The sequence below is a fragment of the Hyla sarda genome, chromosome 5, assembly GCF_029499605.1.
Source record: "Hyla sarda isolate aHylSar1 chromosome 5, aHylSar1.hap1, whole genome shotgun sequence".
Taxonomy (NCBI): Eukaryota; Metazoa; Chordata; class Amphibia; order Anura; family Hylidae; genus Hyla; species Hyla sarda.
In genome coordinates this window covers 254929038-254956828 of record NC_079193.1, presented here as the reverse complement: position 1 = coordinate 254956828, position 27791 = coordinate 254929038, and the positions used below count along the sequence as shown (strand labels likewise).

The 27791-nt window shown below is 42.9% G+C and overlaps 1 protein-coding gene and 1 pseudogene across 5 annotated transcripts in view; both read left to right on the top strand.

The window, feature by feature from the left end:
* CEP192 (centrosomal protein 192) overlaps window positions 1-27791 on the top strand; it is a 208911-nt gene that overhangs the window by 104951 nt on the left and 76169 nt on the right. For 4 of the 5 annotated variants that reach the window (XM_056521514.1, XM_056521515.1, XM_056521511.1 and 1 more), the window contains 6 exons: window positions 614-1505; window positions 2601-2709; window positions 12380-12494; window positions 13018-13804; window positions 13892-14040; window positions 16224-16454. In XM_056521514.1, coding sequence (XP_056377489.1) covers window positions 614-1505; window positions 2601-2709; window positions 12380-12494; window positions 13018-13804; window positions 13892-14040; window positions 16224-16454 — 2283 coding nt within the window. The remainder of the gene's footprint in view (window positions 1-613; window positions 1506-2600; window positions 2710-12379; window positions 12495-13017; window positions 13805-13891; window positions 14041-16223; window positions 16455-27791) is intronic. The other variant, XM_056521513.1, reaches the window with a different exon arrangement.
* Window positions 10126-10186, top strand: LOC130274676 (U2 spliceosomal RNA; annotated as a pseudogene).

The following is a 27791-nucleotide window of genomic DNA, read 5'->3' as shown; positions in this document are numbered from 1 at the left end:
ACCAGTTTGAGACCCTTGACTTATATGCTTTGATCAGTATTGATCATGGCATCTGAAGAATTAATGGCAGACATCAGCTTGATCGCTTACTGCAGCTGGGTCCTGCGGTCTATTAAGTGAGCACAGCTCTTTTGCTTGCTGCATAGATTGTACACACCGCAGGGCACAAATGTACGCCATGGTGTATTTAGTATCAAGCAGCCAGGACGTACATTTATGCCTTGCGTCCACTAGGGGTTAGGAGACAAATGGATGACTTCTGCCTAAATGTGCTATTAGAGCATCTCACACCACTCTACTGTCCAAAACTGCTGAGAGCCATGGCAAAGAAAATCTTAAGCTCTGACAGACTTGGACACAAAAAATGCATTAAATTGGGATGTATAGGCATCAGAGCTTCAGCTGGTAATTACAGTCTGGCTGGCTTGCTATGAAGCTGCTATTAACAGTAGTCTTGCAGAGTGAAAACTCCTTGCCATTATGGTCTTTCTGGCCAGAAGAGAAAATTTTTATGGAATAAACATTGTATCTAGGGGATTTGGGGAACATTTGTATAATGATTAAACTTTAACTGTTGCAAGTTTTCATTTACTATGCCACTGTTGTCTTGTAGGAGCAGCTTCTTGGCAAAAGAAACCTTTCACCACTGAGACCTGGTCAAACTGCAGAAGCCACATTACTTAATATTAGCACTATTGCTTCAGCACTAGCAAATGCATCATGCAGTGCTAACCCTTCTGAGTTGGCAGAGATGATCATAGCATTGTCAAATAAAAATAAATTGTTGTGCGAGTCTTCAGAACTTCAGCAATCAAAACGGTTGTCTGATCCACCTGGACAATGTTATCCCGGACATTTTGATATGGAAAGGTATCTTAAAGCTACAATTAACTGTAACCAAGACACTGATATTGAAAGCTTTGTGAACTCTGTAAAGGATTTTACCTGGGACTTGTCTGCAAGGGATAAGCTGCAAGAATCTGCTACAGGATTAGCCAATATCACAGACATTCAAAAGGAAGACTTAAGAAAGCCAGAGTATTCAAAGGAAGTTCAAGTTGGGTGCAATAAACTGCAGTCTACATACAGTGTAGCTAAAGATGTATCATTACAGCAAGATGTCACTTCAAGCAGTCTAAGGGCTAAGAATAGCCATTCATCAGAAATGGCTGAAACAAAACCTGAATCATTCAGGACCTCTGTCAGTAACACAAACAGAGAAAATAAAATAAATAATGAGGAAAATAAAATTAATTCTTCAGCAACTGCTCCACTAAACCCATATTCTTTAGAAGGCGTTTGTTTATCAGATGGCAAAAGCAGCCACACAGAGAATAATTCTTTGAAATCTTGTTTTCCAAGTAATACAAAGACTAGTTCTTATTTATCAAATGATCCAACACCTGCACCTTTTTCAAAGGAGGCCTATATTATACGCGATGATACTTCTCAGAAGCATGTTAGTTTCCAGCCGCCTCCAAGTGGAATACCTCAGAAATTGTCAGGTAAATAAAAAAGATAAAATCCACAAAAAGCCCAAAGCAGTCCCGGAACACATGATTTTTCTGGAACGCCTGAGTGTTTCAGAAGAAAAAAGCAGCTAAGACCCGTGTAACTAGTCATTGGGGCGGCGGATCTCTGCCCCGCTGGCCCTAAGTAATGCGTTTTTTTCCTATATACAGATTGGGGAGAGATGTGCCCACCGGGTCTTGGGGTGGAGAGCAGCCGCCTTAAACCGCCACAATGACTACTTACCCAGGTCCTGGGCAGTTTTTGAGCCAAAGCCAGAAGTGTATTCAAAAGGAATAAAGGAATAGGACATATAAAGGAAGGACTTATACTTCTGCTCCCTTATGGATCCACTTCTGACTTTGGCTCAAAGACTGCGGTGGCAGTCTTCCAAAAACGGCCAGAAAAATAACCAAGTGGAAACTTGGCCTAAAACAGGTGACTAGTTCCCTTTTAAGTTACATTTCAGTTTACTGTCTTGGTGCTCTTATGCTTCAGGTTATGTACCAGTGAACTTACCTTTTTATACTGCATAAAAAGTTCTGTAACTTTGTAAATACAATACTTCATGTATGCTTATCCAGTGTTGCATGCTATAATAGACTTTCACAGTTATGCTTGCTGTGAAGTTAATTCCTTATGAAGCCTAGATAACACCTTTTTAAAGGTGGTTTTCTGGGGTTTTAAAATTAAAACACAGTTTTCTACTGGCAGGAACAGGAATAAAAAAGGAAATTGTTCGCTCTCCTTTCTTGCCTTCATGTTTCTTGCCGTGGTGATGTCCTGTATGTTCTGCAGGTGATGCAGCAACCAAAACAAACCACATGATTATGTGCCTCAGTTTAGGGAAGAGACCGCTGAGGCCTGTGATTGGCTGCGGTATCACATGCACAATGTATGGGGAGATCAGTGTAGCACTTTGAGTGGGACTCTGGCGCTGTGGGGTTCTGAAGTTTTTTTTTTATAAAAAAAAATGTTGCTTTATTAACCTAGGTATGAAAATTGGTAGACTTGGTTGTTACTGACATTTTCATTTTGTATGTGGTTAGTGCTTCTACCTGTATTACTACTGTTATGTAAATGTTTTCCAGATTACAGTGTGCATACAGTGGAAGAGGAACATTACAGTTTCAGGCCATCAACTTGCCCTTTGATTCATTCTTCTCCAAGCCAGGATTCCATGAAGCTTTCTGAGAAAGAGTATTTGCTTTTTATTCATTTTTATTTTATATTTTTATGACAACTGCTTTAAAATTTTTGTTCAGATGTTTTGTAACTAGTCTATTTGGTAAAATAAGAGATCATTGCAAGGCTAAGGACCGCAAACTTGGTACATTTTACTTGTGTTTAATTAGGATTTTGCTGCAAATTGTGCTGAAGGTTCGCTGCAGATGTAAACTTATACATTTGAAAAACTAAATTCCACAAGGAAAATATTTTAGTGTGTAAAATAAAATGCAAGTTCATTTTATGATATCTGAACTTATACTGTGCATGGGTAGCGAACAGTCATTAGTCAATCGTGCAAAAAGTCACTTTTTCAAAATGCACATAAAACCGTCACAATGCTGATATCTGCCGGTGTCACAACTTTCTGACAGATTCCCTTAAACAGTAGTAGAATATGGAGAGGATCCCTCTCTGCTGAACCCCAATTTACCAGGCTAGCCAACTAGTAACCTATACCCCAGGCGCGAAAAAAATAGAAATAAAATATTGTATTGCACCTCAGGCAAAAATGAAGCGAGGGCATGATAATAAATGTATAAACTTAATAAAATTAATTTATATGAATATACAGTTCTAGTATGTCACAGGGAATACATTGATCCGCACTTGAATTACTGTATTTATATTAATAAACAGAATTAAAAAAGATCAAATATAAAATATGCCACTAGTTAGTAAGATTCATTGTAAAATATGCCACTGAATGTTCATATGTCACCAATAAAGATAGTGTAAAAAAAATTACCAGTTGTAGGTTATTCAAGTCTTCATATACTGTAGAAAAATATGCAATGTAGCAACCTATAGTTGCAATCACAAGCACAAATAAGGGCGCTTTCACACTATAAAAATGCACCCGTTAGGAACGCTCGTTATAAAAAGAGGGGAAGTCAGCAGTTATACGGCCGGTACAAAATCACTAACGGCTATTAGAAAATCCCATTATAGTCTCTGGGATTTTTCGAATAGCCTTTTTAACCCATTATCGCCCGTTATTAATAATGGCCGTTATTTTGTGATGGGCGATAGTAACGGGAGAATTAGTGCATGCACTATTTCTCCTGTTCATTCACCCGTCACTAAATAACGGCCGTTATTAATAACGGGCAATAATGGGTTAAAACGGCTATTAGAAAAATCCCATAGACTATAATGGAATTTTCTAATAGCCGTTAGTGATTTTGTACCGGCTGTATAACTGCTGACTTCCCCTCTTTTTATAACGGGCGTTCATAACGGGTGCATTTTTATAGTGTGAAAGCGCCCTAAGTTCCTTGTTTACAACAATTGTTTATATAAGCATCTTCACTATGGTCCATTTTTAGTATAAAGAGATTCCCTTACACACCTATAGAACTCATGATGTGAATGTACATCATGGTGCTCTGGTACTTGGCGCACCATGACATACAATTACTACCTGAACATGAAGTGAGCACAGGAGCTGCGCACACTTCATGCACAGCGGGTCTCGGCTTGGACGCTGATCCCCACCATTAACCCTTTAGTGGTTCAATGCTGATCACATAATCTTAAGCAAATGTAGGCTTTAGGGACACTCATCGGACCACCCACAGTGTGATCGCAGAGGTCCCATGAGTGAAGATGGTGGCTGGAGGTCTCTTCCCCTTCTTCGGACGACTCTCGGGATCTTGTTGTATAGTTTGTAGGCAGGCAGGCTATACAAGTAGATCACCAATTGTACTTGTCAGTGATATGCAATTGCATAGCACTAAATTGTAATAGTAATCAAAGGATTGCTAAAAAAAAAAAAAAAAAAAAAAAATATAAAAAACGAAAAAAAAAATTAAGAATAAACTTTTTGGTACTGTCACATGCAAAATTTGCGAACTATTAAAATGTTAATGATCATCACGTATGGTGAACAGCGTAAATGTAAAAACAAAAAAAATTGCTGATTTTTGGAAGAAATTGAATAAATTGATCAAAAAGTTTAATATGAAAAATGGATCCAAATGAAAATTAGTTTTTTTTTTTTTTCAAAATTAGTAGAACAGTAACAGACAAACATGTAAAGAGAAGTATAATTTTAATCAAATTGACCCAAAGAGTAAAAAGTTTACCATAAAGTGCACTGTGTACACTCATTCGTTTGGGACAGTCCCTGGCCTTGATTGACTGATCTCTCCCTATTTGTGTACATGAGCCCCAGTGATTTAGAGCCCTTTTCCTGTACAAAGAAGCATCTGTGATTTGATGTGAAAGAGCACAGCCATTCAGAGTGAATCTGATTGTGGTGGGCATGTGTTCTATGCGGCCTGGCATGACAGGGTTCCCTTTCAACGGGAATACATCTGTCAGGTTACATGTACATTCATATTATTGCTGTAGGATTAAGTGTAAAGTGCTTATTTCGAAAGTTTTTTTGTCTATGTATTATGGACGGTTTATGGCCCAACAAACATTTTGTTTGCAAATCGCATATTTTCATTTGCTATAGCCCCTATTAGCAAAAAGCTATACCTTAAAAATCTAAAAGTTTGAGACTTCTTTTGTTTGTAAAATATTATATTACATATTTTAAAAGAAAAAGGTTTAAAACATATATTTTTTATTTATTTATAGATTATATTATACATTTTAATTTTTTATTTTTTTTTATAAACCAAAATGAAAATTTTGAGCCAAAAATGTAGAATGTGCTTGGCTTAAATGCAAAAACTTTTTGGATAATCTTAGTATCTTAGAATTTTACACAGCATATGACTCTGCAGCTGACCCAAAACAAAACCTCCCTGCTTGTTGCACTAGAAGTTATACTAGTTATGCACTTAAGTTGTAGTTTTGGTTTGGGTCAGCTTCAGGGACCTGTACTAGTTTTTGTGTCAGCTACACAATGAGCAGTAATCTGCAACCTGTGGCTGATGCAAAATTACAGCATGCTGTCAGGGCATGCTGAGAGCTATAGTTCTACTCTACACTGGAGCCACAGGTTGCAGATCAATGATATATAGCTGGCAGTTATATAGAAGTCTGGGACACAAGCAGGGCTGTGTTCATTCATAGAAAGAAATGACAATCCCCATTTTTGGCAATTTTAAATTGCCAAATTATTGATTTTTAAGTTTGCACATCTACATGCCATTAGGCTATTTTGTTTTTATTTTTGCTTTAGTTTCTTCAGTTCTAATTAAACTTTGTATAGTGCTCATGGGGTTGTAGCTGGGTAATAGCATTCAACATTGTTGTATTTAAAAATATTAATTTCCCTTTCGCCATGACAGCACCAACTGAGAGAGAGGGACTCCACCCCTAAGGACAGGAAACCTAGAGGATAAAATGCAGGTTTCTCCTCCCCAGCCCCAGTGGTTTCCTGTCCTTGGGAAGCTTAGTGGGGCAGGGGTTCCTGTCCCAGTTGGATAACTGAAGGCTGAGGGAATAGAGCTACACCCTGTAGCCTCGGGGATTCTCTTTCCAAGCAGGCTCCCCTGGTCTGGGGAATACCTCCCTGGCTGCTCCTTTTACCTGGATGGTCGCTGGCTGCGGGCAGAAGCTAGTGCTGTCCTCTGGCTGCTGGTGGTCACGCAGCGCGGTCCGGAATCTCCCCTGCGTTGCGGCGTCACTCTTCCATGTTGCTACGGCCGTTCTGGAGGAGGCCGGAAGTGACGTGGGACGCCAGGGATAGTGCGCCGGAGGTGACGTCGCGCGCAGGTCGGGAAGCCTGGCGCGGCAGTAAGGAGCCCCGAGATGACGTCTGGTGCAGCGGAAATTACGTTAGATGCCGGGTTCGGTGCAGAGGGCGGCCTGATAGTATTTAGGTGGCCCTCTGCTCTTGCATTATCCTCCACAGCAGGAGTCAGCCAGCCTTTGACCCAGTGTGTGCAGCGGTTCCTAAGGAGAAGATCATTATGAGCTCCAAGGAGGGACCCCAAGTGGGACTCAGCTGAGGTATCAGCAAAGATCCTGTCCACGGTACCTTCAAAATTTCCATGATACCTTAGTGAGTGTACTCTTTCTGTTTTGGGGTTTCTAATTGTAGTCTGGTTTTTCTGTGTTTTTTAGGGAGATGATGTGCCTAAAAAAAATCTCTAAATATAGGGAGTGTAGCTCTCTTAAGGGGAAGATTCCTCCTAATTTTGAGAAGTCTATCAAGCCTGTATAGCTAACATAATGGCATCAGAGAGCTCCTCCTCCTTAGCATCCATATGATTAAAAAGGAGATCAGTGAGGCTCTCAAAATTGCACAGCCAGGTGCAGTCGCCACCCCAGTATCTGTGTCTATGTCCGGTGATTCTGGCAGCCATTGCAAAAGTGTTAAAGAAGGGTGCACTTCCTTTTGAGGATCTCTGCTCTCTTAAAGGGGTTCTCCGGTGCTTAGACATCTTATCCCCTATCCAAAGGATAGGGGATAAGATGCCTGATTGCGGGAATCCTGCCGCTGGGGACCCCCGTGATCTTGCACGCGGCACCCCGTTTGTAATCAGTCCCCAGAGCGTGTTCGCTCCGGGTCTGATTACCGGCGACCACAAGGCCGGCGGCCATGTGACATCACGCCTCCGCCCCTGTGATGTCACGCTCCGCCCCTCAATGCAAGCCTACGGGAGGCTGCGTGATAGCTGTCACGCCCCCTCCCATAGGCTTGCATTGAGGGGCGGAGCGTGACGTCACACGCCGCCGGCCCTGTGGTCACCGGTATTCAGACCCGAAGCGAACATGCTCCGGGGACTGATTACAAACGGGGTGCAGAGTGCAAGATCACAGGGGTCCCCAGCGGCGGGACTCCCGCGATCAGGCATCTTATCCCCTATCCTTTGGATAGGGGATAAGATGTCTAAGCACCAGAGAACCCCTTTAAAGACCTGATGGACAAAAAAATCTGAATCTTTTTTTGAAAAATTCCTAGGAAGCTTCTACCGCAGAGTTCAAGCCATATGTTGCTGCAACATCTGTGTCTAGATCAATGCTACTCTGGATTGATCAGTTAGCGGCTAATATACAGAACAATGTACCCCATGAGCAACTTCTTAGTTCTCATCCTTTTAATTAGGAAGTCTGCAGCTTTCCTTGCAGATGCCACCTCTGATGCCCTCAGTTGTCTGCAAGGTCAGCAGCTTTAGCAAATTCTGCCCGTAGGGCACTTTGGCTAAAAATAAGCTTTGTACAATTTCTTATGAGGGTTAGTTTTTGTTTGGTTCCGTATTATGAGATATTTTAGAAAAAGCGGGAGATAAAAAAATAAAAATAAAAAAGTCTTGCCTTTTTCTCAAACCTACAGGCCTAATAAGTCTTTCGGTCCCAATAAGAAATCTAGGTGCCAGGAACATAATAAAAGGGAGTCCTCAAAGTGGTGTTTTCACCAGAGAACAAAAGGATACATGTTTAACCAGTCCCCAAGTAACCCCAAAAAGCCTTACCAACAGTGATGTTTTGTTGCGGGTAGGGGCAGACTGCGAAATAATCTCAAACAGCAACTGGGTCCGCAGTACCATCAAAGAGGGCCTACGGTTAACGAAGGACTGTTATATGGTCTCACTAGACCTAAAAGATGTCTAGTTACATGTCCCTATTCACCAGGATGATCAGAAGTACCTGAGGATAGCAGTATTATTAGATTCTGAAGAACTGCATCTCCAGTTCCGGGCCCTGCCCTTCGGTGTCTCTGCTGCCCCAAGGGTATTTACAAAGATCATTTCAAAGATGGCGGCCCATATCAGAGAAGGGGTAAGCACTTTTGTCCCCATCTAGATGATTTTCTGCTTATTGGTTGATCAGTAGAAGAGGTAAATTCCTTCATAAATCACACCTTACTGATTCTAAAAAAGTCAGGGTGGATCATAAATTGGGGAAAGCCCTCCATAGTTCCTGCAAGAGAGAAAGTATTTCTTGGAATTCTGCTAGACTCCAATCTTCAAAAATGTTTCCTTCCTCAAGAAAAGATCTTAAAATTACAAGACCTATCCAGAGAGGGGTTGAGGTTGCGAACAGTGCCAATAAGAAAGGCCATGTCTTTACTGGGCCTTTACACAGCCTCCATCAAAATGGTCCCTTGGGCACAATTCCATACAAGATTCTGTGGGAAGTTCTGGCAGCCTGGGAAAAGTCCGCCTCAGATCTGGACAGTCCGGTAAAATTGTCATTTGCTGCCCTAGCCTCTCTCCTTTGGTGGCTAGATACCGCAAATCTCTCAAAGGGTCTCTAGTTCTCCTATCTACAGATGCCAGTCCTTATGGCTAGGGAGCTCACATTTTGGACACAAATTTTCAGGGAAGATTGCAATTTGAAGAGAGGGAATACTCTTCCTTTCCCAAAGAGTTGCTAGCTATTCAAAAGAGTCTGGAACAGACAAGGCCTGGCCTGATGTAAAGAAATGTCAAAATACAGTCAGACAACTCTTCAGCAGTAGTAGTAATTATTTGCCAGGACACCACCAAAAGCGAAAATCTCATGTATATTGCTACTCAATTTTTTTTCCTTCAAAGATCATCTTTTGTCTTTCACAGCCGTTCACCTAAAGGGAAGTCTGAACGTAAAAGCCGATTTTTTTTTTTTCAGCCGTCAGTCTACACCAGGGAGAATTGAGACTGAACCCGGGCATCTTCCAAAAGATTACACAGCTATGGGGAGTTCCACAGGTGGACTTATTTGCCACAAGACAAAACTGCCAAGTAAGAACTCTTTGCTCCCTAGACCCAACAGAAAGGCCTTGGGCGGTGGGCGCCTTAGCTCACAGGTGGGACTGAAACATAACCTATGCGATTCCCCCAAAACAGCTTTTACCGAGCTTTTGAAAAGCAAAATCAAAGAGGAAAAAAGAATTAATAGAACCGTTCTGGCCCCGGAAGGCCTGGTCCTTGGCTCTGAGGTCCATGTGTCAGGCATATCCATGGGTGCTGCCAGAAATAGAGAATTTACTATTGCAGGGGCCGATTGTTCATCCTCAAGTTAAAAAAAACTAAACTTCATTTGACTGCCTGGCCCTCGAAAGGTTAATCCTAAGAAACAAGGGTCTCTCAGAGGCTGTGATCTCTACTCTACAAGCTAGTAGGAAATCTGTAACATCTAACATCTACTTTAGGCTCTGGAAGGCTTATTTTAATTGTTTAAACAAGCTGCTTGTAGATCTGTTTTCCCCAGATATGGCCAGTATTTTGAGTTTTTTGCAGAGGGGGTTGGAGAAGGGTCTCAAATTGGCCACAGTCCAGATCTCTGCTTTAGGAGCTCTTTTTGACCAAAAGATAGCAGATCATCCCTTGGTCATTAGGTTTTTTAGGGCAGTTAAAAACTTACCATTTGGGATTTTCCTAGGCCACCTTCTTGGGATCTCTCCCTAGTGTTAAACGCCTTTGTGTCCGATCCCTTTGAGCCCCTAGATGCTATACCTCTCAAAAATCTAGTGTTTAAATCTGCTTTACTAGTAGCAATAACATCGCTTCTCGGCCTTTTGGCTAAGATCAAGTGTAGTATCTGTTCATATCAGGCAGTCCACTAGTAGGGATGGATGGCTGCATGGATTAGCAGGGGTACCAGGGCGTTCCAGGGCTGGTGCCACAGAACTAGCTCAACGGCTGCTCTGATGTGCTCTGTTTACTCCAGATCTGGCCATGAGGTTGGGGGGTGTAGAGCCGAGGTACATTTGTGCCTCGGGGAGCGGTGACCTTGAGGTGCCTAAACTCATTGGATGCACTCCCCATTGAGTGGAAGCACTGCACCATTAACTCTTCACATTTTGGCACTCACCCTTGGTATCCTGGCCTTCTGGCTAGGATCAGGGAAATTCTTATACATCCGGCTGGATGACCGGGCATTACATCTGCACACAACCACTTATTTCTATTTTTTGTTTGTCACTGTGCCACTTTTACGTGTTTGTTTTGTACACAGGGTTAGTCAGGATGCGGTAGCCCTTCTGGGTGTCCCTCCTGGCGGTCTAGGGGAGGTGTGTTTTGGCCATTTGGTTCCTCACCTCCCTGCAACCCCTGGGCATCTTGGCTTTGGTCGAGATGCCATCAGTATACGGCTCCTTGGCTGATACCTTGGTTAACGCCTAGGTTGAAGCCAAGTGCATTTGTGGACCCTTAGTAGCTTTGGCGAAAAGGGGCATCAAACCTGGTGCCTTTTGGCCCAGAGGTGAAGGGAAGGTTTGTTGGGGGGGCGCCTCTCTTGTTCGAGAAGGGCTTAGCTATAGACGTTTGCACTTTCTCTTGTACTTTGGGTGATAGAGAGCAAAAAAAAAACATCCGCCAGGAGAGTTGAAGACTTGTCAGCCCTTTCCAGTGTAGAGCCCTATACTAAAATACTAATATGACAGAATCATCTTCTACCCTGATCCTGCTTACTTACCAAAAGTAGTGTCCAAATTCCATGTCTCGCAGAATATTGTTTTGCTATCCTTCTATTCTGACCTTTCTAATGAAAAAGAAAAACTTTTCCATAACTTAGATGTGAGGAGGTGCATCCTAGAATATCTAGAGAGAACTAGGTCCTTTAGGAAGTCCTCATCCTTATTTATTCAGTTTTCTGGCCCAAATAAAGGGAAGCGAGCAAGAAAGAGCTCCATTGCTAGGTGGATTAAACAAGCTATATCTAGTTTATGTAGCTTCTGGAGTTTCCCCTCCTTCAGGTCTTAGGGCTCATTCCGCTAGATCAGTGGCCTCCTCTTGGGCCGAGAGAAGAGGAGCTTCTATAGACCAGATTTGCACGGCGACCATCTGGTAGTCTCCATTTACCTTTTTCAAAAACTACAGGGTGGATGTGGGCAATTCTTCCTTTGCTGTTTCTTTTGGGTGGAAAGTCCTCCAGGCTGTAGTCCCACCCTAGGTGTTCTGTTATTTCTCTCAGTTGGTGCGGTCATGACGAAAGGGAAAGCCGTTAATTACTCACCGGTAATTTGTTTCCCTGAGCCATGACCGCATCGGGGTATTCCCACCCTATGTTTCATAAGAATTATTTTAGTGTTTTTTCTGCACTGATATGGGGTTCACCCTTGTTTTCTTCTTCTTCCTCTTCCTCCTCTTCCTCCTCTTCCTCCTCTTCCTCTTCTTCCTCTTCTTCCTCTTCCTCCTCTTCCTCTTCCTCCTCTTCCTCTTCTTCCTCTTCCTCCTCTTCCTCTTCCTCCTCTTCCTCCTCTTCCTCTTCCTCCTCTTCCTCCTCTTCCTCTTCCTCTTCCTCCTCTTCCTCTTCCTCCTCTTCTTCCTCTTCCTCCTCTTCTTCTTCCTCTTCCTCATCTTCTTCTTCCTCTTCCTCCGTAATATTATGTATATTTTTTTGTATACTAATCAATGGTAGGCCTTCTAGTCTCGCAAATTCACTGAGGCTGGGGAGGAGGGACCTGCCTTTTATCCTCTAGGTTTCCTGCCCTTAGGGGCAGAGTCCCTCTCGCTCAGTTGGTGCTGTCATGGCTCGGGGAAACACAATTAACGGTGAGTAATTACCGGCTATACTCCCACATATTTGAATTAATAAAGGAAAGCACTTTGCTGTTGTCTTTATAGATCTATATATTCTCACTAAGTCTTGGGATCAACTTAGAGATTTTAAAACTTACATTTCATTTTTTGTAATCGTTTTTACCACAATTGTAAGTCTGTACTGTAATAGTTTTTGGGTGTTCATAGGTTTTCTTTCTGCACAACTTTTATACATTTTCATTTCTTCTCTCTCCCCCCCCCCCCCCCCCCAGTAGTTTGTCCTCTGAATCATCGTGTCTCAGTCCCAGCCTAAGCAGACTGACCTATTGTTCAGCCACAGAGAATACGTTACAGAATACTACTATAAAAAGTCCTGATAACAAAAAGGTGAGACAGTGTGCTATAATTTTCTGTGCTTCCTCAGGAAGGACTAGACCGATAAACTCTATTCACGCTCTTAAACAAGCCGAAGAAAATAATGCTAAACCTTAATTATACTGCTGTGGTAAGATATGCTAGGAGCAAAAACTCCTGGGGGAAAAACTACTGGGACTCACCATTCATGAGGACTGAACGATTCTTCAGAGTGAATGGTACAGCAGGGTGCATGCATGGCCTCTGCTCTATTTATGGTCTATGGAACCCCTGAAGCTTGCCAAGTCCCATAAATGGAATGGCAATTGTTCACTGCTGCTCCACTTATTCATGGTACAATTTGCCAACGTTCTCATGTTTTGTGTCCCAGAGGTTAGACCCATGCTGATTAGCAAACTAGTTTCCCTATCCTGTGATTAAGAAATGACCATTTAATCTTAGGTAAACATTTTTACTGTCTGTGGCTTTGTAAGGCAATATCAGTTCATGATGTTGCAAAGCAGTATGCTAATGTTTCCTTATTTTTATTTTGTAGGGCAATAACACCATAGAGCTAAGTACCACTATAGTGAGAGCCAGTCCTACACCTTCAGAAATGCAGATGATGCAAAACAATGATTTGCCCCGGCAGGAAAGCAAATTTCAAAAATACACTGAAACTACTAAAGTGAGCAAGAGTTTAACTGGAATCCGGGCTCTTTCTGCTAATAGTGGATCAGAAACAGAAGAAGCTTTAAAAGCAGATGGAAAGAGAACAGAATTGGGACACCTAGCTTTAGATTATAAAGAAAAAGTTAAAGCACTTGGTTCTGATTTATTAGCCGAGAAGTCCCTTCAAACCCAGTCAGATGGTGTCTCCCCTTGGCAACATTATGCTTCAAAATCTACTCAAGGTCTTTCTTCTGGAGATATACTGCAGTCGGCTTTGCTTGAGAAGTACAATGCAGTTCACAATATCCCTGGTGGTCACCAGTGTGGTTTTGCACAAGGCTTTAAACCAGTATTGCTAGCCAGTTCTGATCCAAGACTCCTTAATGCACCTTCTCTTTCCACCACTCAATTTTCTCAACAATACTTAGCAGGTGTTACTCAAATTCCCCCTTTTGCAGTTGGAAGCCATGGAGGGTATCCTGGGTGTTCACTTCAAGGTCCAAACATCCATGCCCCGATGACTGCAAATGTTGCTGCAAGTGTTTTTTCCACACTTTCAATTGGTAATTCCACTTCAGGAAGTCAAAGCAGTAGCCTTCCTTTTCATTTGGTGGACTCCCAGGCTGGCTCTGGACTCTCTCAGTGGTCTACAAGAATGTCATCTGGTTTTGGTAAAAGAATAGTAATAGTGACTTTTAATTGGGGTCATAAATGTAATTGATAATCAGCAATTTACTTCCAATCTTCTTTTTTAAAAGGACAAGTTTTGGTGCCAGAAGAGGTGACGTTCCCTAACACGTGTTGTGTTGGCATTGCATCTCAAGCATCTTTAAACATTTTCAATCCCAATGAAAGATGGATGCAAGTCAATATTAGTATGATCAGTATATCTGTGAATGGAGAGAAAGTAAGTAGTTTGTGTATGTTATTGTGCAAAGTTCTGCAGGATTTCATAGCATCCTCAAAGAGTAGTGTTAACATAACTGATCAATTATAATTCACTGATGGTGAAAGGAAGTAAACCTTCAGTGGTGGTGGTGTGTTTATTTAAAACTTTTTTTTTTTTTGTAATTTTACTGTCCCTTCTGTAAGCCTCTAAACCTCTTAAATTTTTTATTTATTTTTTGACAGCATTGTAAGGGCATGGTTGGTCACAATGCTTTTTATGCAAAGCCACACTAACAAAGTGTCATGGCTGACATTAAAAAGCCAATGAGTGGCAAATTTTTACACACTTTCACGTTTTGTTTAGTTTTTTTCACTGTTAACATTTTATTAGTCTGTGGTGCTATTCTTCCCAATAAAATGGGGGCACCCCAGTTGCTTCCAACAGTTCATGAGCTAATTTTTATGGGGGAGGTGAGTGGACACATTAAAATTCAAAAGTTAACACTATAGAAATATAGTGGAGTTAGAAGAGAGTGCTTCAGTGAAACGAGTTGTGCAGACAGCTGTCTTGTGTATGTATTATGTGTGCATTCCACAACATTGGATTTTTACATTCTGAAACATGAATTTACATCGTATATACTCGAGTATAAGCCGTGTTTTTAAACACGATTTTTCGTGCTGAAAACACCGCCCTCGGCTTATACTCGAGTGAACTCTCCACCCGCAGTGGTCTTCAACCTGCGGACCTCCAGAGGTTTCAAAACTACAACTCCCAGCAAGCCCGGGCAGCCATCGGCTGTCCGGGCTTGCTGGGAGTTGTAGTTTTGAAACCTCCGGAGGTCCGCAGGTTGAAGACCACTGCGGCCTTCGACATCATCCAGCCCCCTCTCACCCCCCTTTAGTTCTGTACAGTACTCACCTCCGCTCGGCGCTGGTCCGGTGCTGCAGGGCTGTCCGGAGAGGAGGTGGTCCGGTGGGATAGTGGTTCCGGGCTGCTATCTTCACCGGGGAGGCCTCTTCTAAGCGCTTCGGGCCTGGCCCCAGAATAGTCACGTTGCCTTGACAACGACGCAGAGGTACGTTCATTACCAACGTACTTCTGCGTCATTGTCAAGGCAACGCCTCTATTCCGGGCCAGAAGCGCGGAGAAGAGGCGCCCCCGGTGAAGATAGCAGCCCGGAACCACTATCCCACCGGACCACCTCCTCTCCGGACAGCCCTGCAGGCCGGACCAGCGCCGAGCGGAGGTGAGTACTGTACAGAACTAAAGTGGGGTGAGAGGGGGCTGGATGATGTCGAAGGCCGCAGTGGTCTTCAACCTGCGGACCTCCGGAGGTTTCAAAACTACAACTCCCAGCAAGCCCGGACAGCCGATGGCTGCCCGGGCTTGCTGGGAGTTGTAGTTTTGAAACCTCTGGAGGTCCGCAGGTTGAAGACCACTGAGGGCGGATGATGAGAAAAGGATGATGAAGGGGGGTGTGGGATGATGACAAGAGGATGATGAAGGGGGGGGGTGTGGGATGATTACAAGGGGATGATGAAGGGGGGGGATGATGACAAGGGGATGATGAAGGGGGGATGTGTGGGATGATGACAAGGGGATGATGAAGGGGGGGATGTGTGGGATGATGACAAGGGGATGATGAAGGGGAATGTGTGGGATGATGACAAGGGGATGATGAAGGGGGATGTGTGGGATGATGACAAGGGGATGATGATGAGGATGTTAATGACGGGTCTGGATGATGACAGGGGGGGATGATGTATTTCCCACCCTAGGCTTATACTCGAGACAATAACTTTTCCTGGGATTTTGGGTTGAAATTAGGGGTCTCGGCTTATACTCGGGTCGGCTTATACTCGAGTATATACGGTACTGAGGCCACCATTTTTATTGTTTAGATATGTTGATGTAAGCAATGACTAGCGGTTAAGTCTATTATAGTTCATGATTTTTTTTTTCCCATTGCCAGTGAGAGCCCAGACCATGAATTTATCTTAATAGTCACATGTGGGGATCTAATCCATTTCTCATAGCAGTTCAGTTTTACATGGGTGTATGAAGGCTGCAAGTCGTGTCCTGAACTGAAGCCTGCGTGAAACCAGCTTATAGGAATGTTTGCTACCTGTGTGCCTGCCCTGTGTGTTTTGATGTTAGCAAAGATCTTGAAATATTAAGATGAATATTTAATTTTTCAGATTGATGTTGGTGCCCACCAGTGCTTAATTTTTAAGAATAAAACCATTATTGGTCCACGGGCTTCTGAAGAAGTGAAAATTCTCCTTTTACCTCAGAGGCCAGGGCTTTTCCAATGTGTGCTATGTTTATCATCTTGGCCTGTATCTGCGGATACAGAAACAATTGGAAGAGCTGAAACCATATCTTCAAAAGTCGTCCTTACTGCTGTGTCAGAATATCCCTTAATTGAGGTAGGTAATTGAGGTTTGGTGTCTAACTCGTAGTTTAAAGGACTGACTGCTTGAAACAGAAGTGCTTCGATTTGTGTAATTCCTGGTGTATGGGAGGGTAGGTACCGCTCTGGATCCTCTACTATGGGCCATAATGGCAAGGTGTTCGATGAGTGATTACCTGGCAATATCAGTTGGGTGATCCAAGAGAAAAACACTTAGGGACATTTACCATTATATTGGTAAGCGAGTTCTGTAGTCATGTTTTTTTTTTTTTTTTGCTTTTGGCTTTGATAATGTGTGACGTGTTTATCATACCATCACAGGGGGTTGATAAATTTGGCTCACGTAAGAAATTTTTTTTTTTTTTTAATCAAATATCTTTTTTATTAGTTTTCAAAGTAGCATACAAAACATGGACAGTAGTTTAACTTTGAAAGAAGCAATTTGGTTACCAGAGATCTATACAAAGCTTGTTCTTTAACCCCTTAAGGACGCAGCCCTTTTTCACCTTAAGGACTGAGCCCTTTTTAGCAATTCTGACCACCGTCGCTTTACGAATTAATAACTCTAAAAGGCTTTTACCGAATATTCTGATTCTGAGATTGTTTTCGTGACATATTCTACTTTATTTTGGTGGTAAATTTTCGGCGTTACTTGCATCCTTTCTTGGGGGAAAATCCCAAAATTTCATGAAAATTTTGCATTTTTCTTACTTTCAATCTCTCTACTTGTAAGGAAAATGGATATTCCAAATAAATGTTATTTTTATTCACAAATACAATATGTCAACTTTATGTTGGCATCATAAAATGGACATATTTTTGCTTTTTGAAAAAATTAGAGGGCTTCAAAATAGAGCAGCAATTTTCAAAAATGTCATGAAAATTGCAAAATCTGAAGGGACAGATGTTACAGAACTATAACTCCCAGCATGCCTGGGCAGTCTAGGCATGCTGAGAGTTGTAGTTTGGCAACATCTGGAGGGCTACCGTTTGGGCACCACTGTAACAGTGCAACAGTTGCAAAACTACAACTCCCAGCATGCCCAGACAGCCTTGGCTTTCTGGGCATGCTGGGAGTTGCAGTTTGGCCTTTCTAGTGGTTGCCACAATAAAGATCACTTTACTTTCACTTTCATTCCCCCCCCCCCCCCCCACCGTAGTTTCCCTACCTGAGCCAGGAACCAGCAGTCTCCAGTGACGATCCGTGGTCCCCAGGCATCTTCTCCTCACGTTCCCTTCGACATCCAGGGGTGGGCAGAACCGGGGTTGTCATGGCAACCCACTGTCCTGCCTTGCCATTGGTCAGAATCAGTTCTGACCAATGGCAGGGGATAGGAGGAGATCGCAGCACTGCGACCTCACTCCTATCCCTCAGGATGATCAGGGCTGTCCCTGACCGCTCCGATCATCCCTATTTTCCAGGTGATCGGGTCACCAGGGACCCGATCAGCCCGGTATAGCAGAAAATCGCATGTCTGAATTGGCATGCGATTTTCTGCGATCGCCAACATGGCGGTGGGGTCTCAGGACCCCCCTTGGCGATGTGCTGGGATGCCTGCTGAATGATTTCAGCAGGCATTCCGGTCCCCAACCGGCTAGCGGCGGGGACCGGAATTCCCACGGGCGTATGCATACGCCCCACGTTCTTAAAGGAAATCTGTCATCAGAATCACTCGCACTAAATCGGTTACACAGGCTTGTAGTGCGGGTGATCCTGATTAAAATGCTTCTTACCTGGTTAAAAATGGTTCAGCGGTTCTTCAGATATCTTTATTTTTCTGTTATTCCCTGGCTTGGGACTCAGTGGGAGGTGTTATCATCTGGGACTTGGCTATACGTCATTCTAGCTGGGCGGAGCTGCTGCCCGGCTCATGAATATTCATGACCTTATCCTCATGCACCAGACCTAGAAAAAGGAGTTAGACCATGAGGATAAGGTCATGAATATTCATGAGCGGGGCGGCAGCTCCGCCCAGCTAGAATGACGTGTGGCCGAGTCCCAGATGATAAGACCTCCCACTGAGTCCCAAGCCAGGGAATAACAGAAAACTAAAAATAAAGATATCTGAAGAACCGCTGAACCATTTTTAACCAGGTAAGAAGCGTTTTAATCAGGATCACCCACACTACAAGCCTGTGTAACAGGTTTAGTGCGGGTGATTCTGATGACAGATTTCCTTTAAGGGATGCAGGGCGTATGCATATGCCCGGCGTCCTTAAAAGGTTAACAATGACTTCTGTTCACAAGTTTTGTTAATAACCTATGCAAGAATCCAATAACATTCAAATTTGGTATGTTTGGGGAGGGCAGGGCGGGGTGGGTAGGGAGCCAAAGGAACATTAAATGTGGGGGATCTGGTTGGCAGTGAGGCTTGTAAGGTGGTAGGGGAGTAGGTGGCAGCTAGTAGAAACAAAACATGCACCCATAAGGCAACTGAGGAGGCATCATGTATATTTACAGTAAGGCTTCTGGAATCATGATATACGGCTAGTATGTTAGCTAACAAGTGTGGACAACTGCACCCTCACTCTTCAACTGCGACCTGCGTGTGACTATATAGAAAACCCTGTGTGTCCACGTAAGCATTTTTTTTAGCACACAGAAGCAAAAACCAATAAACAATTTGTAATCCCACCTCAAGTCGCAGCTATGAAAAAATATGCAAGATGTTGCAGTATCTTGTAATACCTTTTTTATTGGACTAACAGAATTTTGTAGAGAAGCTTTCGGGATTCCTCTCTTTATCAAGTCCAAAGCAAATCTAAGCTCACAAGCAGAAGGCACAGGTTACATCTCACAAATATGTAGGGCTTAAGACAATAGATGTGGAGAATTCACACTAAGATGGGTCATAAATTGCCCTGATCTGAGGAAGGGAGGGCTCCTCCCGAAACGCGTAATCTTTTATCTTTATTGTTTTTTTTCTTCAATAAATGATCCTGCTGAGGATCTTTACTACTACCTCGACTACATTATTGCTTCCTCAATAACCTGGCTTACAGCACTACCACTCCTAATAGTCGCAGCGCTGGTTTCAAGGGTTCTTTTTGCCGCATTTCAACTCACATATCTACAGGACGACTTGGGTCGACTCTTGCAACCCACTGGCTTGACAGAGTCTCTAGGATTGATGGTACCCCATGTTGTTGGGGTTATATGCCTATTACTACAGTCTTGAGGTGAGCGACCATCTATAAGCCCTGTGGGGTCATCCCCATATTCCCCCCACCTCCTACATATATATTGGGTTAACACACAAGGCGCCGCCCGTTGGTCCTTCTCTTTTTCTCTTTTATATAGATTTGCTTTGGACTTGATAAAGGGTGGAATCCCGAAAGCTTGTCTCTACAAAATTCTGTTAGTCCAATAAAAAAGGTATTACAAGATAATGCAACATTTTTTGATTTGCATCTATATATATATATATATATATATATATATATATATATATATATATATATATATATATATATATAAATGTGTGTGTGCGCATATATATATATATATATATATATATATATATATATATGTGTGTGTGTTTTTATTCCTTTTTTTTTTGCCATTTTTTCCCCTCTAAATATACTAACCCATTTATTTATTTTTTCTCATGTCAGCTCCGTGTATCCTGTGGACTACTTCATATTCGAAGAAGTACGATGACCAGTGGTTTCTTTAATATTAATAAAATGGTTAACTAGGGCTTGTGGGGGAGTGTTTTTTAAATACGTTTTATTAAACGTGTTTTTTTTTTAATTTACTTTACAAGCTTAGTAGTGGGAGCAGTCATATAGATGGAATCCATTACTAAACCGGGGCTTTGCGTTAGCCACAACAACAGCTACTGCTAACTCGCAATTACCCCGGTACCCACGGCCACAGGGGTGCTGGGAAGAGCCGGTACCAACAGGCCCGCAGTGTCAAAAATGGAGCTCCTGGGCCTAGGCGGTAACAGGCTGGCGTTATTTCGGCTGGGGTGGGCCAGTAACAATGGTCCTCACCCACCCTGGTAACGTCAGGCTGTTGCTGCTTGGTTGGTATCTGGCTGAGAATGAAAATATGGGGAACCCCACATGTTTTTTTTTGTATATAAAAAAAAAAAAAAAAATATATAATATAATATAATATAATATAATATATATATATATATATTTGGGGTTCCTCCTATTTTTTTTTATCTCAGCCAGATACCAACCAAACAGCAACAGCCTGACGTTACCGGGGTAAGCAAGTACCATTGTTAGCAGCCCTCCCCAGCCTAAATAATGCCAGCCTGTTACCACCTCGCCCCAGGGGTGCCATTTTTGACGCTCTGGGCCTGTTGGCACCAGCTCTTCCCAGCACTCCTGTGGTGGTGGGTACCGGGGTAATAGTTGGGGGTTAGCGCTAGCTGTTTTTGTGGCTAATGCTAAGCCACAGTTAGTAATGGACTTCCACTGCTAAGCCTGTCAAGTAAAAAGAAGAAAGAAAAATGTTTAAAAAAACTTTTATTGCAAAAAAACACTCCCCCACAAGCCCTCTATTTTATTAACATTAAAAAAATTAAAGTCAACAGGATACACTGATCTGAAATAAGAAAAAAAAAAACACAGAGAATAGGTTAGTACATTTGTCACCCGCCTGCGCCACACGACTACAACTCCCAGCATGTCCTCACTGTAAGGGCATGCTGAGAGTTGAAGTCATGCGGCGACGGGTGGGTGACAAGCAAGCCAAGGAACCTTGTCAACCGCTCGCACATCTCCTGCCACCCGTGCCGCATAACTACATCTCCCAGCATCCCTTACAGTAAGGACATGCTGGGAGTTGTAGTTAAGCGGTGCAGGAGATGTGCGGGCGGCTGACAGGCTCAGGTTCAGGCTGCAGGTCTTCTGGGACTGTGGCGCCTGTAAAGCATTGAAAGCATGCCGAGTGATGATCCCTGCCAGCTCCTCTTCTGCGCGGCTTAAGTGATGTCACCGGCGCTACGGCCACCTTCACCTACTGTGGCTGCAGGGAATGACGTTCTTCACACCGCGCAGAAGAGGAGCCAGCAGGGATTGTCACTCTGCATGATTTCAATGCTTTACAGGCGCCGCAGTAAAAAAAAAAACGCAGACTGAACCTGAGCCTGCCGGAGCGCGGCCAGGTGAGGTAAAATCAAATAAATAAATAAAAGCCGGGGAGAAAAGAGGTGAAAAGCCGGGGAGAAAGGCTTGAAAGCTATGATAGGTGTCATCCTACACCGCTGCAGTATTTTTTCAATCCCCTACTGTAATATCAAAGTTCCTGCCGGGTCCTGTGATTGGCTGTATGGTCCCGGCCAATCACGGGACCCAGTGGGAAATGTGAAATTACAGTAGGGGATAGAAAAACTGCGCAGTGCTGTGGTACGTTAAAGGTAGCCCGGGCTGGCATCACTCTGCAGCTGCCCGGGCTCCATCATATTTTCTTCCCGCTTCTCCTTCTAATTATGGGGACACTGCTTGTCTTCCACCCAAGCCCGTGCTGCACATCTCCCACCTGCTACAAGACTACAACTCCCAGCATGCCCTCACTGTAGGTATAATATATGACTGAGCCTGGGTGGCTGCATTATAATGCCAGCCTGGGCTCTGTTATAGGGTTGTAATATTATATTTCCCGCTGGAGCCATGAAATATAAAACCTGCCAGTGGGAAATATAAAATCTGCCTGCAAAGCCGTTTTGTAAGCCAATTCCGGCCTGGCTTACATTTACGCTGTTTTGGAGGGGGCCGGGACTTTTTCTGCAACTTTCGCACTTCATAAATCCCTGACCGCTGCAAAGTGAAAAATGAAATTCACTTTTGTAAACTCTTTTTTGTAGCTTTTTGCTTACAGCCAAAAGTCGCACAAAAATTTTGCTTAGGTGCTTATACGACTTTTTGTGCGACTTTTGTAAGCAAAAAAGAGCTATACATCCCTTGTTAACTGCCCTCCACTGTCTCTAAATCCCCCCCCCCCAACCACACACTTATACCCCTTTTAGCTCTTTCTTGAGATTTAAACTTGATGTTTTGAATGGTAGGGTTAATATGTAAACTTTTTAATCGTAAGTATAATACCTGTAGTACCTTACTTTTTCATTTAATAGTAATTCATTCTCATAGTCAGAGTTCAGGTTCTTTCCTTAAGATATCAGATACCTCAACCTGTTGCATTCTTTTGTCAAATATTATGGCAAGATACTGAGGGAGCACTTAGGCACTACTGTTCTTTGCTGAGTTGGGGTCCTGGCAGTCCAACCCCCAACCCCCATTTCATCCAACAATCGTACACCTTTGACCTATCTTGTGGATAGGTGATCTATGCTTTTAGTAAACCAGTAGAGGACAAGTGACCTTACAATTTATTTCCACTTCCCAGCAGCACGTCAGGATTGTAAAATGCAATTGCAACAGAAACCCCATATGTGGATGTAAAGTGCTCTGTGGGTGCACAACAGGGCTTAGGAGTGAGACAGCACCAAGCCCATTTGAGTCCTAAAGTGGTGATTTGCACTGCAATGGCAGAGGTTCTGACCCAAAAATCTTTAAAGGGTACCTCTCATCAAATAAACTTTTTATATATTTTAGATTAATGAATGTTGAATAACTTTCCAATAGCATTTTAATGAAAAATATGCTTCTTTCTATTGTATTTTTCCCGATCAGTCCTGTCAGCAAGCATTTCTGACTCATGCTGGAGTCCTAAACACTCAGAGCTGCCAGCCTGCTTTGTTCACAGCCAAACAGGCTGTGAACAAAGCAGGCTGGCAGCTCTGAGTGTTCTCCCTTGTGAACAAAGCAGACTGGCAGCTCGTAGTGTTTAGGACTCCAGCATGAGTCTGAAATGCTTGCTGCCAGGACTGGTAGGGAGACCCCTAGTGGTAATTTCTTCAAAGTGGAAAATTAAATAGAAAGAAGCATATTTTTTAATAACATGCAATTGTAAAGTTATTCTGCATACATTAATCTATAATATATCAAAAGTTTTTTTTTGATGAGGTACCCTTTTAAAACATTTTTTTTATTTTTTTTTTAAAGCAATTGACCTCAATTTTGAAACTACACCTCTCAAGGAGGTCCAGTGAGTATTTACACCTCACAGGTTTTTGAACTGTGGGCCGTAAAAATAACAAATCAGTTTTTTTACACTAAAATGCAAGTGTTACTTCAAGTTTATCATTTTCACAGGGGGTAATGGAAGAAATTGGGATACAATTTTTTTTTCTCTAGAGAATAGAAATACATCCATATATGGGGTAATGTGCTGTGTGGGCACACAACAAGGCTCAGGAGTCATAGAGGGGTTTGCATTTGAGGCCTATGACATATCAGTAGCTGACTGTTACATACATTCTGAGGGGGGAAAAAAAAAAAACCACATGTGACACCATTACATAAAGTGCCCTAACCCCCCCCCACAGGTGTTTCATAAATTCATTTTACAGGAATGGATGAAGTGCAGTGTGTCAAAAATGAAAATTGCAATTATCATACTAATATGCCAATTAGGTACCCAGAATGATGATCTAGAGCAGGGGTGGACAACCTTTTGGTAGTGCTGTGCCAATTTTTTTTTTCAAAGTCGCTTGGTGTGCCCGCAATATGGGTGTGGTTTATAGTGGGTGGGGTGTGGCTTGTCACACAGGTTTATATTGTTCCCGCTGTAAGGGCCTAACAGTAAAGACAATACAGTGGAAGGGGATTAACACAACAGCTAATAATGGTTTTTGTTCAGTACGGATAACATTTTAATTCAGACCTGCATAATACAGGTGACTGTATATAATCTGTAGGTGACACTCTGTTAGTGGGATCTAAAGACTGACAGAGACCAGAGACAGTCTCTGGGGCAGGAGAGCGGTTTATAGCCAGGAGCTGAACTGAATGTATTCCAAAGAATAATACAGGAGACTCGCTGATCTTTAGCATTGACCCCTGACCTGCCCTCCTCGATCCCACTCCCCCTCCATGCTGCCGACAGACAGCAGAGCATGGCAGCTGAATGAGGTGACAGGAGGAAAAGAGAGAAAATTTTCCCTTTCCTGCACAGCAATTACTAACCGGGCAGGGGTGACAGATCATCTGACCTTCCAGGCCGAATCTTCAGCACTGCTGATAATGAATGTGCTGCATGCAGGCACATCTCATGCCACCAGCCAGTGCTGTTTTAAAGTGACTGAGTCTCGGGACTGGCCCCAGTTAGTAACTGTGCCACTGGTTGGCGCTCCCTTGTGTGCCACTCAAATGCATCCTGCGTGCCATGAGTGGCACGCGTGCCATTGGTTGCCGACCCCTGACCTAGAGAAAATCCAGAATTACAGCTTGTGCCCCCACAAACCCTATGCTTTGCTTCATCATTCTGGGAACACCCAACATTTAACCCAAAATTCTTACCTGGAAATATGACTGGGTTCATGTTCATGAGAGAGAACTACCTTGACATTTGAGGCCCATGTTGCTTACGGACACATCAGTAGCTGACTTTTACATACATTCAGAACAAAAATAAGGAACACCTGCATGTGACCCCATTACAGAAAGTACACCCCCCTAGGGAAGGTGTATAGGGGGACATGGACATTAGTAACAGATGGGTGTTCCCTAAATTTATTTTCCATGAATGGATAAATTGCAGCTTGGGAAAAAATGAAAATTGGATTTTTCCTATTGATATGCCAGTTATGTTCCCAGAATGATGACCCAGAGCATAGCCAAAAGTAAAAATGATGCCCACCCAAACCCTATGGTCTTCTTAATCATTCTGGGAATGTTTTGTGTGTGGCCGTCCCTAAACTGTTGCCACTTGAGGCAATATGCAAACCCCAATACTAGTGACTCAATGACCCATGACTCGTTGTTTTTTTTTGGGCGGGGGGTTCTTATCAGGGGTATTATGTGAAGGGTTTTTGGGTTTAAAACGTGGACGTCAATGGGGGAGATTCATGAAAACATGTTCAGAGAAAATGTTGCTGAGTTGCCCATTGCAATGAATCAGATTGCTTCTTTAATTTTTCAGAGGATTTTTCAAAAATTAAAGAAGCAGTTAACACCCAGAGTGGGGGGACATTCTGGGGATTCAATACAGGAATTCCTTACCTTGTACTCTCTCTAAATTTGCAAGTGTACCCTGAGGTACTTCGCAGAGTTTATAGAGTTTCATGCCATACCTCGCCCGCTATATTGGCGGAAGATGAATCTCCACCTTAAGCTGATGAGGGACTAATCAATAGAGGCCTCCCTTACAGGAACATAGACCTTCGAAAATTTGGCACCGAATTGATTGATGACTGGTTTGATTTTTTTTTTTATTCAGGATCATTTTGGGGCGGGGGGGGGGGGGGGGGAGAGACATGCTGCATTATCAGTGTAATGCAAGCATTTCCATATGGCCGTATGCCATGACTGGGACATGTCATGGACATACTTTATAGGGGGGGGGGTCTGGGAGTCAGTTTTGCCTAACACAGGTTTTTTTTCTTCTAGGCCCATGTGCAGTACGAGGCACCAATAAGTCCTCATTTCAGCCTCACTGACTTGGGTTCCACCCATTGTGCCTAGCCAATAAGGAGCCTGGGTGTGCGACGACAGACTGTTGGGCATACAGATTTGTTTGCTCCACCATCGATTGACAGTCGTCACTGAAAAAAATTACTAAAAAAGGCAATTTCAGTGAATCAGACAATGTCAATCTTGATTCCCATGTCGCCATGCAGGAATCTTGGGCTCATAGTTCTCTGGGACAGCCCAGACAAGTTCACCTCTTGGTGGCATAGGAAAATTTGTCTGGGAGGTCAGAATATTACAGGCGCCATAGTTGCTCATACAAGTATGTGGCCCTGCATGGCGACGTCTCCGCCGCCTTTTAGGGGGCTCATCATCACTACTTGATGAGGAGGAAGACAACTGGAAAGTGGGGTCTTTCTCGTCCTCACTGGTGCTTTCTGTGTCGAGAGCATCATGGCGTATGCTTCCTCTGCCGAAAACACCCTGTGTAACACCCTGTGCTTGTATCCCCGAAAAGCAGCCACCTGCGAGTAGCTAGCTGCGCACACTTGCAGTCTACTCACATACATCGTGTAGCGTCCGCGATGTCCGAGTACACTGCACATGCGCACAGCGACTCTCTCGTCCCTGTGTCTGCAGCGGATTGCAGCTGCAAGCAGCACATGGGAGTTTGGAACAGCTGGAGGCACACTAAAGGGTTGGGTCACCGGTGGATCTGCAGCGTAAAATACTCTCTGGGTATAGTCACACGTACAGAATTGAAGTTAATGGGTAGCAAAAGCAGCTGCGCAAAATATGCAGCCGGTTCTGTACGTGTAAACGAACCCTTAGGGTCTAGTCTACAGTATCCTCAGCAGATTTGATGTGCAGAATTTGATACGCAGCTAAAGCTGTGTCCAGTCGTTTAGCTTACATAGAAATCTGCAGCATCAAATCTGCGCAGAATACTGTACGTGTACATGCACCACAATCATGCTGATGTCAAACATTTTTTTAAACATACATACTTAAAACATACATATTTTAAACATACATATGTTGTTTAAAAAGTCTAAGTTTTATAAAAGTTGTACAGTAATAGAAAGTGTGAATGATTGATATAATTTTAATTGTATTCACCCATAGAATAAAGAAAACATAACATTTTTACCATAAAGCGCACTGTGTAAAAATAAACCCCCCCCCACTAAATTTGCTAAATTGCAGTTTTCTTCTCAATTTCCCATCATAAATTTTTTTTTTTTTGTGCTGTACATTTTATGATAAAATTAAAGTTGTCATTGCAAAGAACAATTTGTTGCACAAAAAAACAAGCCCCCATATGGGTCTGTGGATGGAAAAATAAGAGTTATGTATCTTTAAGGTATGTTCACACTAAGGAAATAAAGAAGAATTAACTTGTGTAATTCTGCTTGCTTTTTACGCTCTAATTTATCCTTAAATAAAAGTTCCATTAACTTTAATGAACTTTCCGCTGCCCTGTTCACACTGAGGAATTTCTGCTAGCTGAATGACACTGAATTCTTTCACCTGAGGATTTCAGTGTGAAAGTCATTTCGTCAGACTTCATAGACTTAAATGGGCTTTTAGCCTCAGATTCTGACTGAAGAATGAACATGTTTTTTCCTGACAAAATTACTTTCACACGGAAATTCTGCACAAATTTCACAGCAATTCCACGGAAAGGAGAAAATGACAAAAATCAAGATTTTCCAGACCAAAATTATTCCTCTTCAATTCCATTCTAATTGCTCATGGTATGTGGGAACATACCCTTAGAAGGCAAGGAGGAAAAACTAAAAATGAAAATATTGTATGTCCTTATAATACATGGAGTTGTTTTTCTTTGATTGTACCACCAGAG